Source organism: Rutidosis leptorrhynchoides, chromosome 7, assembly GCF_046630445.1.
Source record: "Rutidosis leptorrhynchoides isolate AG116_Rl617_1_P2 chromosome 7, CSIRO_AGI_Rlap_v1, whole genome shotgun sequence".
Lineage (NCBI taxonomy): Eukaryota > Viridiplantae > Streptophyta > Magnoliopsida > Asterales > Asteraceae > Rutidosis > Rutidosis leptorrhynchoides.
Window position 1 is genome coordinate 308842163 of NC_092339.1, and position 15258 is coordinate 308857420.

The 15258-nt window shown below is 34.0% G+C and overlaps 1 protein-coding gene across 1 annotated transcript; it reads left to right on the plus strand.

The window, feature by feature from the left end:
* The first annotated feature begins 10750 nt into the window (after positions 1-10750).
* LOC139860138 (uncharacterized) lies at positions 10751-15115 on the plus strand. Its single transcript, XM_071848912.1, has 14 exons — positions 10751-10849; positions 11874-12016; positions 12138-12218; positions 12324-12406; positions 12502-12617; positions 12738-12848; positions 12931-13016; positions 13285-13444; positions 13779-13856; positions 13947-13997; positions 14095-14181; positions 14268-14318; positions 14492-14567; positions 14940-15115. Exons 1-14 carry the CDS (start codon positions 10751-10753, stop codon positions 14975-14977), a joined length of 1260 nt encoding a protein of 419 aa, XP_071705013.1. The 3' UTR covers positions 14978-15115.
* Positions 15116-15258: the final 143 nt, after the last annotated feature.

The following is a 15258-nucleotide window of genomic DNA, read 5'->3' on the forward strand; positions in this document are numbered from 1 at the left end:
TTTGTTTCCAAAGTGATACTTACATGCAAGAATGGGCTAAAGAATCCATTTAAAATGTAGGGTGGGTTTATAAGCCCAAAATCATGAGTCCATTAACATTAATCAAGCCCAAGTTCAAATAATTAACAAGTAAAAGTCCAATAACACAAATAAAGGCCCAAGTAATCAACTAACAACCTTAGTTAATTAAAATGATTAATAAAACTTAATCATGAATGTAAATAATACTTGAAAATATTATTCGTGCAAGTTTCGTGTGTCACAAAGACGTTTCGGGCATTTAAAGTCAAGTACGGGCATTCATGGCAACATGTAAATGTAATAACATACATTCGTTTAATCACAAGTATTAATAATATTAATTATTAATAAATAACGTTGGAAAAATCCAGGGTCGTTACATTACCCACCTGTTAAAGAAAATTTCGTCCCGAAATTTTAAGAGTGACCAACAATGGTACCGCATTTAAATAAGAAGGAGCGTATCAAATTTCCACGAGACTCGTGGTTCAGAAGTGAGTTATTTACCTTGAAAGGTACTTCGGCGTACGAAAGTAAGAATAGGTACATGCCATTAATTAAGTCTCTTGTCCTAAGAGGTCAACAAATTGCTTTCGTTTCTGATTAACAGGAGTATGTCATCTGAATGTATATCCACAAAAGGAAAGATGGTGTGTTTAGCCTTACAGGCATCTTCAGTAAATTGGATGCGTGAAATGCATCACGAATTATTCTAAGCTCATCTAAAACATTGAGCGTGTATGTCGTAATATAAGCTGACAGGTAGAATGGAAAACATAGTGATTACAACCATGCGGTTTGATGTCTGGATAGCGTTAGCCACGGGTTTTACCAACCCCTTGATTTCAGAAGGAGACCATAGGCATAGGGAATCCGATATTTAAGAACGTTTCATTCGAGTAAGTGAATCGAAGTTTTAGCTCAAAGTGACCAACCGGACTTGCAAGCCATAATTATTTGTAGTGTCTTCAGGATGGTCGGAACGGAAAATGAAGGGTATCACCCATTTTACCACACTGTAGGTGAACTTATCCTTAGATGAAATGAAGGCACAGTTATGTAATGTAACCTCATCCTTTCAGTTACATGTTGAAGTTAGGGTTAACGTTAACTAGAGCAACATACAGTTGCAACCAATGAAGGAAGGAATGTGTAGAGTAACTACATCAGTGTCGTAGATGTTTTAAGTAGTCCCCTCCCAAGGGGTAACAAGATTCATTGGTTCTCAAAGTATCTTATATCACATTTCCGAAAGAAAATCGCACGAAAGGCATGAGAGTGAACACTTCAAGTGGTTCGTTCTGAATTTATCCGTGTATTTAAGGGGATGTGCGGATGAGAGGATACGTGAACTCTTGGTCCTAATGAATGGTTTACTCCGAGTGAAAAGAATCTCCAAAAATTTGTTTTTTTTTTTTTGTGTCTCAACATACTGATTCATAGAGATGAGGTTTACGAGGGTGTTGTGATTAGCCGTGGAACGTTGAGAGTAGAAACTCGTCTAGAGCCTTTCCTACGGTAGGGTGACCACTAGGTGTACCTCAGAAAACTGATTTATCGGCCCGCGTTTTTGTCATGTCTAGCTTCAAAAGAACATTTTATGGGTGCAAAGATTTTCTAACAAACTTTATAAGACTGCCATCCAAAGTGGCTCATGAGTTTTTCACAAAAGATCTTAATAGTAAGTTTCATCTCTTAACAGAGGGCGAGAAAAAGTGTGATCCACACATGGTGTAGTCTGATACGAAAACCTTTAATAAAATCAACTAAGGGAGTTTTGAAAAACAAAACCTTTAAACGTTTGTTGTGACAACATAAACGGAACGAAGTTCCTAGTAAATTTAGAAGTAGGTACAACATGTACCAATTTGCACAAAACTATTTGACTTAAGTTGAATAACTCGGTAAAGGAGCGGTTTTTAAATAATTTGAAGATATAACTTAGTATCAAAATAAGTAAGTATAATTTATACATATATGATTTTATAAATCGTATAAGGGACAAAAAAGTTTTTAGTATTTTCATTGTCTGTAAATCTTGTGAGGACCGCACAAATAAACAACGTGTAAAATTTTTGATAAACATAGTTTTTCGTATTTCAAAGGTTACGAGTTGGAAAAGATTGAGTGGAAAAGCTTTGAATCATCGGGTGGCCAGTTACTAGGTAATGAAAACTAATGACATAAATGTAGTTTTGGTAATTATCAGGACACAAGTCTTTGGGCCAAAATTATTCACGTCCGAAGCCGTTGCTAACAAGTGAGGTACGAAGGATAGAGCACGGGGATGAAAAGTTAATCGCTTCTTGAATTTGCAAAGTGCCAAACAGGTTATGACTAGTATTAAAGCCGGAATAATGATGGTATTGATACCACTAAATGAGAATCCCTTGGAATGAGTCAGGACTTAGAGCCATGTAAGAAAGAGCATTGTTCCAACAGGTGTGGTGAAATAAATCCATGGGGTAACGCAATAGTTTTGAATGGTTTGAGTGTTAGCGGATGCCCGAAGATCTTGCATGACGTGGTAGTCAGTGCCTTTATCACATACACACGAATCTCTCGATTTCGACGGTTATAAAGCCTTTATGACGACTTGGATACGAATAACACGAAAAGTTTTATATAATAAGCAACGAAAGTTTTATAGAAATTGTTTATGGTGACAATGTAAGAGAAGAAATGAAGTTCTTAGTAAATTAGGGTTATGTACAACACGTACCGTTCAAAGTATAATATCTTTTAAATGAAAGATTTGATTTGTAAAAGTGAAAGTAAAGTTTCATATGTATTTGTCAAAAGTAATCATTTACTTTATTTTATATAACGGGTACGATTTCAAAAATTTGTATGAATGGCAAACTGAATAAATTTATTTTTATAAAGCCTTGAGAGGATAGCACAGTAAAATAAGGTGTGTAAAATTTTGGCAAACAAAATCTTCATATTTCGGAGGTTACAAGTTGGAAAAGGTTGATGAGAATCGAGTAAAAGACTTTTGAAAATTTCGAGTGATATTTGAGGTAATAAAAACCATTGAATTTATATGTGTTTGATGACTATTAGTGGGGTATAAGTCCTTGACCAAAATGTTTAAGTGTGAAGTTGTTGCTTATAAGTGAGATACGAATGGGAAAGTATGAGGATGAGAGTTAACCACTCATTGATTTTAGGAAAATTTCGAACTGGTATGACTAATATCGTAGTAAGAAGGATGATGTTGTGGTTATCATCGAATAAGGAATCTCTAAAAATAGGTGAGGGTTTAGAGTCGCGTAAGAATAAGTATCAAATGAGATTTTTGGGTAATATTTAATATAGAATTTGAACTGCTGAAGTAACGGAATAGGATTTCCTTTAAGTATCGTTGTGCAAGTTTGTTCATTGTATCGGTTTCTTTCATGGCTAGAAAGTAAGTAGTTTGGCGAGACGGTCAATAATAACCCAGATGATGTCCTAACCGCCTTACCGTCTTTGGTAGTTTAGTGATGAATTTCTTCCCATTTCTATTGTGGGATTTGGGGTTGTTATCATGTAACTAATAAGGTTAAATTTTCGGGCTACATCTCTTCCCATAATAGTTTCACCATTCTTGCGAGGTATACGAATATATTTTCCTTATTATAAATAAATTTCGCTTTCATCCTTGAAAGTCAGTTCGTTCCAACTATTTCATCAAGCTTCCTAACTTGATGAGTATTAAGTTAATCTTAAAGTTCATTCCAACTAAGTCTTATTATACTATCGCGAAAAATTCTATCAACCTTCTCAAATAACATCTGCTTGTGCGTAGATAACTAGTCCTTTCCCACTACTACTTTAAACTCCCAAGTTTGGTTAATATGAGGTCATTTCCAAATGACCCACCTGTTAATCTTAAAGTATTACCTTAAATTATTCCTCTATCTTCCTCAGCTTACCATGTGCTTGCCCTATAGAATACTTAACCCTCATGGTTGTTAATGGCTTATTAGTCGTAACACTAAGGTTCTTAGATATAAGGTTTCTATCGCTCCAATATTAAACGGCCTTGAGACAATAAAACGTTGTGATGAAACGTACCCTAACTAAAATCAGGATCCATGCAAGTCTCCATAACGATTGCTTTACCGCAGGAAATTTTAAAGTTTTTCCTATGTGAGAAAATTTTCCTTAAATGTCCAGGGTGTCGATATCTACAGCAAATTTTTGGGTTATCAATTCTGCAATCAAGGCCCCTCTTGTACAGTATCTTAGCTACGTGGTTATTCTTTCCCTACCTTTAACAGGCTACAATGTGTATGCTCAAGTGATTCCTAACAAAATTTTCCCTGGATCACCCCATATTCCTCATGTAGTAACATTGGAACTTCTGCATGATTTACTTCAATATAATCACGCTGACCTGGCGTCATTATATTGTACTAAATCATGCGTTCATTCCAATACCATTCCATATGGTCAATGTAACGTGATCACTTCCAATTATACACAATTTCATCTAACGGTGCTTTATCTATGCCATCTCAAAATAGAATCGACATAACTAATCTCACAGTTTCTCGATGTGGGTGCGTAGGTTCCGTAGATCATGTATTAATGCCTAAGTATGCTGAAGTTTCTTCAAAGGTTCGGATTCAGGTAACGTTGTTAGGTTCCTTCTAAATATTCAATCCGGGTCTCGCGTCGGGTTGTACGTGTAGCAAGTAGTAATATGATATGTCTTGTGGTGACTCCCAAGTCCTTGGGTATGGCTGAATATCATTAGAAGACACTATGACCTCATTAAAGGGAATGCCTTCCTGACTTCTTCAATGTCTAGGAGTGTTAGGGACCTAAGTCTAGAAGTGTCATGAGATCGTCGAGCAGTGGTAAAGAATGAAAGAGTTAAGTGATGGTCATGAAAGCGTACAGGGTATGTGTCAACCGAACAATCTTCCAGATCGCGTGAAGAAATGTTTCGATCTCTGGAACGGTGGAGCAGTAGTAACAGGTGGATGACACTACTAGTTTTTAGGGTTAGACGAATGGAAAGTAGTTCAGGAAAACATCTAAACTGGGTAGGATAAGTTCTCCAAGTCGGTATAGCGAATAGTAGGCATGTAGCAAGAGTGTAATCAGGCATATCTACTACAGCAGCCTAGATCGTTTACAGCAGCACGTAGTATGGCAGTAGTAACAGTATCATGCCGAAGTAACATGCTAAAAGCAGATAGTAGCATGCAGTAGCCAGAGTAAGCAAAAGCATACAGCGAGTTTACATAGCAGTAGAAGGAAACGGTAGCATGCAGTAAGTTCAGCGGAAACAAGTAAACTAGCAAGTTGTAGATTAGTCCTATTAGTGAATCCTACTCGGGTCGGTCTTAGACTCACTAATGTAACCTAATTCCCTACAACCAATGCTCTGATACCAAATGTGATGCCCTGTACTAAATCAACATGTACGGACCATCAACAACAGGATCATTACAAAGTTAAGTACTATATGTGATTTCGAAAAGAGTTTGCATTCTTAAATAAAAGGTGACGTCATAACTAACGTCAAATGTTTTACATCAAAAGTATGCTCCTATGAACCGAAGCATTTAATAAGTGTATGTGACCCCAAATGGTCGTTACAAATCATAGTTCAAAAGTACTAAAGTTTGAATGCAAGATAAAGTAGTTCATGCAGTGACAACTCTAGAGCAGTGGGTGTCTATAGCAAGACTAGTACAACAGCGGAAGCAACCTTAAGCACCTGAGAAAAACATGCTTAAAAATGTCAACACAAAGGTTGGTGAGCTATAGTTTAAGTATAACAGTAATATAAGGTAGGCCACGAGATTTCAGTGCTACAAAGAGCGTTTCGATACAGTAATCCAAATCAGTATGTTTAAGTATATGCTCAACTGTGGGCACTCGGTAACTAACTTAACGTTTAATAATATATCACCCCCTGAAAGTACACTTGGCAAGTGCGTATGTCTACGAAGTATTAAACACTCGTTAAATGCTAGCACGACTAGCCCGAGTGGGGATGTTAAACCCTATGGATCCATATCTAAGATTCGCGTTCACCGGTTCAAAAATCAATGACTAAACGTTACCGAGCTAAAGGGAATGTTGCTGCCGTTATATAACCCACACATATATAAAGTTTAAGTACTCGTGCCTAGTATGTAAAACATAAAATCCGCATGTATTCTCAGTTCTCAAAATAAGTTAAAGTAAAAAGGGAATGCTATAACTCACAATGATAAAGTAGCGGTAAAGTATGAGTCGGAAAGTAAGCAAGTATGTAGGTTGTCCAAATGGGTCCTCAACCTAAGTCAAATAGTACTAAGTCAGTAAATCGTCTGAATAGGTTTAAAAGTATGTAAATAAGGTCTTAAGAGTCATCATCATTCATCATCAAACAAAAGGTGTAAAGTAAGTTTCGTTCATGAAAAGAGTTTAAAACAAAGGCCGAGTTCGGTCAGTCACCACGGCCTCTATACCTACTGAAATAAGGTGAGATCAGTGGCCATGGCTCCGTATATGAGTAATTTAGTTGTGTTAAAAATTACAGAAGCAAACTCGTCTTTGTTTGACCGTGGCGACGGTCTAAGTGCGAGTATGTTAGAATTTTCAGCACAACGTTAAATGGACATAGTGACGATTGGAGGGCCATAAATCCTAAACCGTAACTCGGATTAAGACGAGTCCTATATGAAAAGTTATCTAATCGAACAGAGCTATCTGAAAATCATAATTACAGTAGCCTAGGTTGTACAGGTCAGACACAGAAACAGTAGAACAGTAGGGTCAGTAGGTTCCGGTGGTTCTTGGTGCTCGATGCTTATCATGGTTCTCATCCTTGATGCATATAGCTTCAAGTGTACAACTCGTTGATGTGTTTGCATCATTTTCACCAAGGTTTGACCATCATAACCTAAGTGTAAGTCTAAGACATGAAGCACAACTCACTTAAGTGTTGCAAGTGTTTTGATGAACCAAAGTTACATCAAAGTCTTAGATTCAACACATACATGAACTATAAAAGTAATATTAACCAAGTTTTGACTATTATGACACAAGTGTAGGTCTAAGACATGTAGCACAACTCACTTAAGAGTTGTATGAAGTTTGATGAACCAAAGTTACATCAAAGTCTTAGATCCAACACATACATGAACTTTAAAACTAATATTAAGTTACAACTTAAAAATAAACTTATAAAACCAAGATCTTAAGTTGTAGAACATAGTTCTTAGTTAGATCTTGAAGATCCTAGACCCAAAAGTCTAGATCTAACATAAGTGTACCAAGTTATAATTATAGAAAGCTTACTTACATGTTCTTGAACTTTTAAAGTTAACTTTAGTTCAAGAAAGTATGAGATCAAGACTAACTTGTAATACTTGACCATTTAACAACAAACATGAATTTTAAAGTGCAAATAAATGAAGAAATAAACTAAGTAAGCATGTAACTAGTTCATTGTTGTTCATACTTTAAAGATTCAAACCAAAGTTTGATCTTTAAGAAAGTAAACTTTAAAGTTTACTAACATGAATTACAAGTATGCTTTTTACAACCATGAACTTACAGTCTTTAAAACTTTAAAAGTAGAACATAAACTAGTAAGTTTATGTTCTTGAGTGTTCTTGTAAATACAAGATAAATGAAGAATGAAACTAGGTAGTTTGATTCTTGTAACTAGTATGTAACAACAACAAGTAAGTAACAATAAACTTCAAGTAACTTAAACAACAACAAAGAATAAGTAAACAACAAGCAATGATGATGATATGGGTGCCTTATGTTTCGGTTTTTGTAAGGAAAAGAGAAAGAAAAGAAGCCTTGTAACTTACAAAGTTTAGAGAGAAAAGAGAGAAAAAAGTATGCAAGTAAGTGTGAGTTTGGAATGAATGAAGTGTGAGAGAAAAACTAGTAGCTAAGTAATGTAAAAAAAATTAAACAACCTCCCTTGTATGCATCATAGTTGACGGTTTTGGGGGAAGAGAAGAGGGAGGGTTTTGTTCACTAGTTACTTGCATGCAATTGTCCTTAAAGTTGGTTAATGGGTGAGCTTGCATGGGAAGAACAAGTAATAAGATTCTAAACAAAGTTAACTAACTAGTTTGTTTCCAAAGTGATACTTACATGCAAGAATGGGCTAAAGAATCCATTTAAAATGTAGGGTGGGTTTATAAGCCCAAAATCATGAGTCCATTAACATTAATCAAGCCCAAGTTCAAATAATTAACAAGTAAAAGTCCAATAACACAAATAAAGGCCCAAGTAATCAACTAACAACCTTAGTTAATTAAAATGATTAATAAAACCTAATCATGAATGTAAATAATACTTGAAAATATTATTCGTGCAAGTTTCGTGTGTCACAAAGACGTTTCGGGCATTTAAAGTCAAGTACGGGCATTCATGGCAACATGTAAATGTAATAACATACATTCGTTTAATCACAAGTATTAATAATATTAATTATTAATAAATAACGTTGGAAAAATCCAGGGTCGTTACATTGTGAGTCGAACAAAAATATTCCCTAATCTGGTAATTGTAATCACTGGGTTCTACTGGTGAACGCGAATCCTATGGATAGATCTATCGGGTTTGACAACCCCATTTCGAGCTAGTCGCGCTAGCAATTTATAATCGGAATGTTTAGTACTTCGTATTTAGTTGAAGATACACTTGTTCGGTGTATATTATTTATTGTGTTTGGCAAGGGTAAATAAATGGTTAAGTGGTTACCAGGTGGTTCACGAAAAATGGAATAATGTCTTTATATGTTTTCTAGCATATAATTTTGTGGTCCAAAAAGGAGTTTTTATGTTTTCAAACATAAACTTTTATGGTTTAAATTAAATATTGTTGTAATATTAAACTTATAATTCACTCAACATTTTTGTTGACAGTTACTCGCATGTTTTATTCTCATATTCATGATTGATTGCTTCCGCAGTGCTTAGAGAGTCTGCATATTTATGATGGCAGCTTTTGTTAAACATTAACTTGCATTCTATTTTGATACATTTAATAGTGGATGTTGTTGACATTGTTTTAGTCAACTTTTGGTTAAGTAATAATGTATGGTTTTTCTAAACTTACATATTTTGGTAGGTTTCCTTTATAGGAAATCATTTTTAAATAAAGAATGCAAGGTTATTTATCAAATTCATATAGAGTTATGATCAAGCTGTGGGACCAAGATAACGATGGTCGTCAAGTGTACTTTGACGGGTCGTTAAACAGTGTATTGTACGAGTACGAATATGGATTGAATACGAGTAAATAGTGTTACTGTAGTAAATAGTGTGTACTGTAGTAAATATATTTTACTGTAGCAATAGTATTTGTGATGTAGACAAATAGTATTTTACTGTAGCAAAGCAAAAATTTACTGTAGCAAATAGTGTTTTACTGTACATCTTTGATTTAATTGTATTTCTTCTTATATATATATATATATATATATATATATATATATATATATATATATATATATATATATATATATATATATAATAAAAACTTACATCATAAAATAAATAAAACGATTATATAATTATCACAAGTTATGACGTTCGTGAATCATCAGCCAAACTGGGTGGTCAAACGTTAACACTAAATCCGTTTCAGTTAATCAAGTCTTAACAAGTTTGATTGCTTAACATGTTGAAAACATTTTTTCATGTAAATATTAATCTCATATAATATATAATCATGGAAAAGTTCGGGTCACTACACCTCTACTACTACTCCCTTCAATCCATCAGCATCACCCTTACTTGGATCAACAGTGGATTTCGAAGGCCCATTCCCAATAACATTAAATGATCCAGACCTAGAATCATTTACATCAACCAGTACCTTTTCACACCCAGATTTAAACCCCACGGCATCATCATCTTCAACAATTGACGCAGGCAAAGAAACTACAGGAACCAAATCAGCATCAAGCTCATCAACAGAGTCGAAAACCAGAAATAAACAATCAATTGACGAAACCTTAACCCAATTAACACACTCCATAACCGAAATAGGAGTGGGAATGCGAACAGTTCCGACAATTAAATCGTCAGACGATAATCTCGAACTTGGTACGAAATCGAAGGCATCGTTGTTACTAGAGGATGATTTGCGTGCCAAACAATGAAAAACATTATTTCCGTGACAAAATTTCCAAGATTTCAAGCAATTTTTCTCGCAAATTTTACCCAAACAGGGGAAGACATTATCGGCATCACTGGAACCAGAAGAATTATTAATCTCCATGGCTTTTTTGACCTTCGCTGAAACGCAATTGAGGTTAACAGGATAGGAAGGAACCGAGGCAGCATAAGCAGGTACCTCATCGGCGTGGCTAAGAACGTTAACAGTAGAAGGCATAATGTTTCCGTCACATACGGCTCCATATATTTTAGGTTATTAGAGTTATATAACTCATCTAAAAAAAGTACGATATTTTTTTGGCCAGGTTTGAGTCGGGTAAACGAGTCTAGGGCCGGGTATGTGGATAGTTTTATATTTTTATTTTTTTGCAGGTTCAGGATGGTTTTAGACACAAACCCGATTATTCGGCCCTTATACTTGAAAAAAGACTCGAGTCCATATACCCGATCAGTAAACTCGACTACTCAGCCCGATTACCCGGCTATTATATCCGATTACACGACCCATATACCCAATTACCTTACTCGTATACCTGAAAAAGACTCGAACATCCGTGAAAAAATTCGTATACCCGATAGTTTTTAAATAAATGGGGACCATTGAAAAACTCGTTTACCGGCTTAGTAACTCAATAGAAACTCGACGGGCCCGGTCCAGGTTTGGGACCGATTTTTCTAGTCGAGATCGGGTCTGGGCCCAAACCCAATGTCATCCCTAATTCTCCGGGTATTTAAACATTTGTTCGGATTATTAATACAGTTTATCTTGTTTTGTCGTACTTTTTCTTGTTGGTGTTTTGTTAACACTTATTACGTAAATTCAAACCATTATACCGCTCCCGGCTGCATTGTATTTCAAAGGTGCGTAAATCCAACCCACATCTGTTAGGGTTTTTAATTCGAATTTGATTTCTTATGGCTTTATTTATATTTTAGCAATTTTAGCAATTCATCAAAGTAGCTGTCTTTGATTTCACATTCCTTCTATTTTTATACTTAATTAAGGTTTTAATGTTTCCAATTGCAACATTATCTATGAATTTGAAAATATTTTATATTTAATTTACTACGTAAATAGAAAGTTATATGTACATGTTTAAATAAAGCACTAATGTAGGCCCCCTTTGCAAAAGGGGGAATATACATACAGTAGTTCTTTAGGGTTTTGATTAGGTTAGGGCTTATTTGATGATTTATCATGATACTTTTAACAATGTTAATTTATTTGTATTAATATTAATATGTATATATCTGTTGTATGTTATATAGGGGGTTTTTGAGAGTTGAAGAAAGCTTAATTTTTTAATTTAAGATGGGTAGGAGAAGAAACAAATCTTCTCAAGGTGAGTATATGACTATATTTTTTTATTGTCGTTTACGGAGTATTAAATACTACTTATTAAGTAATGTATGAGAATCTTGAATGTTTGATTTTAAGATGAGACAATGCTATTGATAATTTGATATAAAGATAAAGATATTTATCTAAAGTAGAGTATTTTTAGATAATCGACAATGCAGGAATTACGTTATGAAGTAATTTATACACGAGTAACATATTTCGGTTAAAGATTTAACTTTGGATTATTAAGGTAGGTTAGGGTGTACACGATGACTAGGTAAAGTTTTCAGCAGGGTGTTGTGTAATTTAAGGAAATACTTGTACAACTTTTTGTTTGAATATGTCTGTGTTATGAATGTTATTAACTTTAGTCATCTGTTACAGATACTCAAAAAGGTGGAAAATTTACTAGTGATATGGACGGTGATACGGATACAGATGTAGGCACAAGTGCAAGTGCTAAAACGGGCTCAAAGAGTTTGAACCACTTCTTAGAACAGTTATACGAAAAAAGGTGTTTTTTTAAGAATTTATTATATAGTGATATATTATATTAGTCTTAATTAAGGTTTGTGTTTTTTATTGTTAACAGTTCATGTTTGATAGTGTTAAGTTTATATTGTCTGACTGTTTAGGGGGTCAACAAGGGAGTCTGCCCTTTTTTCAATTATACAGAGATCTAGCCTCGGTTATGAATACCAGTTTTTTGAAAAAAAGTCGGTAATTCTTTGATCGATTTGAATTATTTTCTTCCTTAAATTTGTGATTTAGTTTTATTTGTGTGTTCATCTACTGAAAATTAGTTTCGTTTGATCTTGAAGCTTCACCGAGTTAGTTTACCAGTTCATGAAATCATTTAAAAGGGGTTCGATTAAAGAGAGTTGTTTGGCTGCTGAGGCCCTTGGTAACTATTCCCACTTAAAATAATTATTTTGTATTTCCTTTTTAATTCACTTCATAAATTATAAATATTGATAAATTTTTGTTCTCTTTTACTAGGGTTACTATCAATAACCATTGGTTATGGGGAAAAAGCTATAGAACTATATAAAGAAGCAGCTCCAGTTCTTTATGAAGCTCTTAAGAATGAATCTCAATCAAAGAAGTTAAAATTAGTACGCCCTTTCAAAATTAGTACTATATCTTATAGAAAAAGATTGATAATTTTCTCATTTTTTTATTTTATTTTGTTTTATTATTGGTATTAATTAATTGACTCGAGACTTCTATGGTAGGTTTTGGATAGTTTAGCCATTATTACTTTTATTGGGGGAAAAGAAATGGAAGAGACTGAAAGATCTATGCAAAGTATTTGGGATTTCATGCATTCAAGATCAGATTTGAAGGCAAGTTCTTGTAATTTTTTAATGAAAAATTAGGCAAATGTTTATGTATATTTTTAAATTGTGTTTTTGGGTGTAAAAACAGGAATCTCATAGTGCAGCTATTTTCTGTTGGTCACTCCTTCTCAGTACCACAAATAGTTGGAATCTTAGTTACAAACATTGGCGAGGGTAATTCTGTAATTATAATATTTTGTCTGCGCTTTGTTAGTTACAACCATCATAATTTCGCCTTTTGTATTTTTTTATATAGTTTCAGTCAATATACAAGGTCTTAAATAGTTAATACTGCTTAGAACGGGTTGGGTTGGGTTGGGTTGGGTTGGGTTGGGTTGGGTTGGGTTGGGTTGGGTTGGCCCACAAACTTCTTTCACTTTAATAAATAATGTATATGTGTATATCAATACTATAATTGTTTTATTTTTTTTAATTGGTATAGGGCGATTCCTTTTTTCAAGAGTTTACTAGAATCTGAGCATGAATCTACTCTCGTTGGAGCTAAACAAGCGCTAGCCCTAATATTTAAACTAGGGTGCCTCGAGAAATTTAAAGGTGACCCCACAGAAACCGAAGAAATAAATGTCGAGGAATCATCAAAGGTATCTTACATTATATACAGCCAAAGGTGACAAAACTGGATGGGTCAGGCGAGTTGGGTAACGGGTCAAAATTCATTTTTTAGTTTCTTATTAAGAAAATAAGAAAAATAAATAAATACTACAAAGGCGAAAATTTTCACTCTAATAATATAATATTTTCTAATAAACAGATTTAGACGTTCTTGATTTTATTAATTTCCCTGTTAAAGATCAGATATACACAAAGTGACCCATTTAACCACAAATGGTTCAGAATTACCACTCTTATTATTATGATTATGATATGTTCTTAAGGGACAAATTTTTATGATTATAAGTAATGTGCGACATTCAGGATGGCCGTGTACACGAAGTTTCAGTAAAAATTGGTAAACAATTAGTAAAAGTGAACACGTTAGCCAAACAAATCCAGGTATATTTCTTTACATCACCATTTGACTTTGCATATACGATTTATCAAAACAGCTTTTCAGAATGATCATTTTTTTTTTATCGTATGTAGCTTAATTTTTTGAGGCGGTTGCTTAGTTCAGGTTTCCTTATTCACATGAAGGTGTGGTTTCATTCTCCTCTATTTATAAGGACTGGTTTTATTTTTATTTTTTTATTTATATTTTTGTTTGTGTAACTGGCTGAATGTTAAATAATAGGAGAATGAACTTCTACATGATGTTTTTAAATTCAAGCCAGAAAAACGACAATCAGGCAAAGAACTGTATGTGGCTGAACGTGACGAGGTTTGTTCTTGTTTTTTATTTTTATTTTTTATTTTACTGTTACCTTTTTTACAGTGAACCACTAGCTTATTAAATTCCATTTGTAGGCAACTATCAATTTGTTTGTTCCAGATGTAAGAAAAGAAGAAAATTATCAGGTACGTTTTCTAATATTTGTTGCTGATTCTTAAGTGAAGATCTGATCTTACCCATTTTGCCCAACCTACCCATTTTGACCTTTTATGTCTAATATCTTTGGAAACAACATCTTAAAATGTTCTCTTAGCTTGTTTACATTGATGTTGTTAACATGTTATGTTTAATTGTGCAGCGTATTCACAAGTCACAAAACTCGATCTTTGTGAAGGCAAGGACGCAAATACGTAACAGGAACCGTGATATTAAAGGTAGTTTATTGTCAAACAAATTTAGTAATCCAATACGTACACTATCTGGAAGAAAGCAAAACAAACTGCTATATTTGTGCATCAATAGAAGAAATTAGTTATGGTAAATGGGTAAACGTCTTTTGGAAAATTGGGGAGAAAAACTAAATTTGTGAAAACCTGACAAATCCATTATTTGTATACTAATGAGCTAGGATGCTCGCGTGTTGCGGCGGTGGTAGTAATTTTTTTTCCTTTGTAAGAAAATATAATAAATAAGAGAAGGACAAAATGGCTGACGTCATGTTGACATTTGCATGACGTAAGCAGGCTACTATTCACAATTTAGTTTTTTATTATAAGGATTAATAAATCCTGTATTATTTTCTGTAGGAGGGAGCAATGTTTTGAATATTGATGATGAAATGTGAAAGACATCACTATTGTTTTGTTTTTTGTTAGTAAATGCATGTGCTTGCAGTCGTGTGCCTGTACTGTTCTTGGATTTGGGATAGGAAATATTCAATTTATTATTTATTTTTATTCATGAGGAAATGATAAATACTGTATCTTAGATGGAAATCTATTTGATGATTTTTAATCTTTCTATTCTAATTTTATGGAAAATGATTTTTCATCCTACCTTTTTAACATACTAATCTCCTATCATGTGTCTTATGGAAATGACATGTGTCTTTCACTAATTCTCTCT